Source organism: Solanum dulcamara, chromosome 11 (genome assembly GCF_947179165.1).
Source record: "Solanum dulcamara chromosome 11, daSolDulc1.2, whole genome shotgun sequence".
In the NCBI taxonomy this organism is placed as follows: domain Eukaryota; kingdom Viridiplantae; phylum Streptophyta; class Magnoliopsida; order Solanales; family Solanaceae; genus Solanum; species Solanum dulcamara.
Window position 1 is genome coordinate 23,411,218 of NC_077247.1, and position 1,501 is coordinate 23,412,718.

General features: G+C 36.0%; 1 protein-coding gene across 1 annotated transcript; it reads right to left on the reverse strand.

Moving 5' to 3' along the window:
• Window positions 1–344: 344 nt before the first annotated feature.
• Window positions 345–944, reverse strand: LOC129872452 (uncharacterized). The gene has a single exon (XM_055947438.1). It carries the CDS (start codon window positions 942–944, stop codon window positions 345–347), a length of 600 nt encoding a protein of 199 aa, XP_055803413.1.
• Window positions 945–1,501: the final 557 nt, after the last annotated feature.

The window sequence follows — 1,501 nt, forward strand, 5'->3', positions numbered from 1 at the left end:
AAGATACCCTATCATAGGCTTTAGCCATATCAAGCTTGATCACAACATTACCTCCAATTTTAGGCTTTTTGATCTGGTGGATGATTTCCTGGGCAAGCATGATATTCTCAGAAATGCTCCTATTTTTAACAAAGCCTGACTGGTTGGGGGAGATGAGGGTAGGAAGAATAGGGGCAAGTCTTAGACAGAGAAGTTTGGAAATGATCTTGTTGGTAAAGTTACTAAGACTTATGGGCCTGAATTCAGAGATTTTGGTAGGGTGATTTACTTTTGGGAGAAGAACCAAGCAAGTATGGGTAAAGTACTTAGGCATGGTTTGTCCACAAAAGAAGGAAATGACAACATTAAGAAGGTCTTCCTTGATGATATCCCAGTATATTTTGGAAAAACTTTCCATTCATCCCATCAGGTCCAGCAGCTGAATTGGGATTCATGGCAAACACAACAGTCTTCAGTTCCTCTATAGAAGGCAAGGCTTGGAGTTGTTCATTTTTCTTTTCAGTAACCATATGAGGGATACATTGAAGGGCCTTTTTCTGGATATACTTCTCCTCCCCAGTAAACATTTGTTGAAAGTGCTCACAAGCTACTTCAGCAATTTCAGCATCACCTTGAACCCAAGAGCCACCCTCATTTTGGATCCTGTGAATGTATAGTTTTCTTCTCCTACCTCTAATCATAGCATGGAAATATTTAGAGTTCATATCACCTTCTTTGAACCATTGTAGTTGAGTCTTCTGTCTGAGAATAACATCTTCCATTTTCAGGTATCTAATGTATTCAGCATTGATGGCATGAAGCTTAGACCTGTTTTCATTGGAATTCATGTTGATCAGGTTATTTTCAGCTTGTCTAACTTCCTCCTCAGAATCTTTAACCTTTGCATAGATGTCTCCAAACTGATTTCTAGACCAACTACTAAGAGTAGTAGCAAGTCTCTTCATTTTTTGGTGAAAGATCCACATTGGATTACCCTCTAGAGATCTGTTCCAAAAATTCTGAACAATGTCCATAAAGGAAGGTTACTAAACTTTACTTAAATTACTATTGTTACAAGTTACAACCTATAAAATTAAAATTAAAATTGAAATTTTTATAAAAAGTTACAAATTTTTTGTAATTAATTATAAATATAATATTATATTAAGTTACTGCTAATAATATTTAATGAATTATTAGTAAATATTTAAATAATATTTTAAATAATAAATCTTTAATTTTTTAAAATAACGGGTATTGACCCAGTTTTGGTACCGGTTCGATAAGTTCCAACCCGTTATATAAAGGATTGGATCGGAACCTTGGAAATGTACCGGTAGACCTAGTTTCGGTAATTGGACCAAGTTAACGGAATCGGGTTCTAGTTTCAAATTTGGTAAAAGCAGTCTAGTAGTTTTTGGTCTAGTCTGTTTCTAGCCTTAGTTGGTGAGGCCAGAACTAGCCCAACCACCGCTTGAGCCAGTTGCAGCTCCGAACCTAAATATGATGTTCACCCAGACTT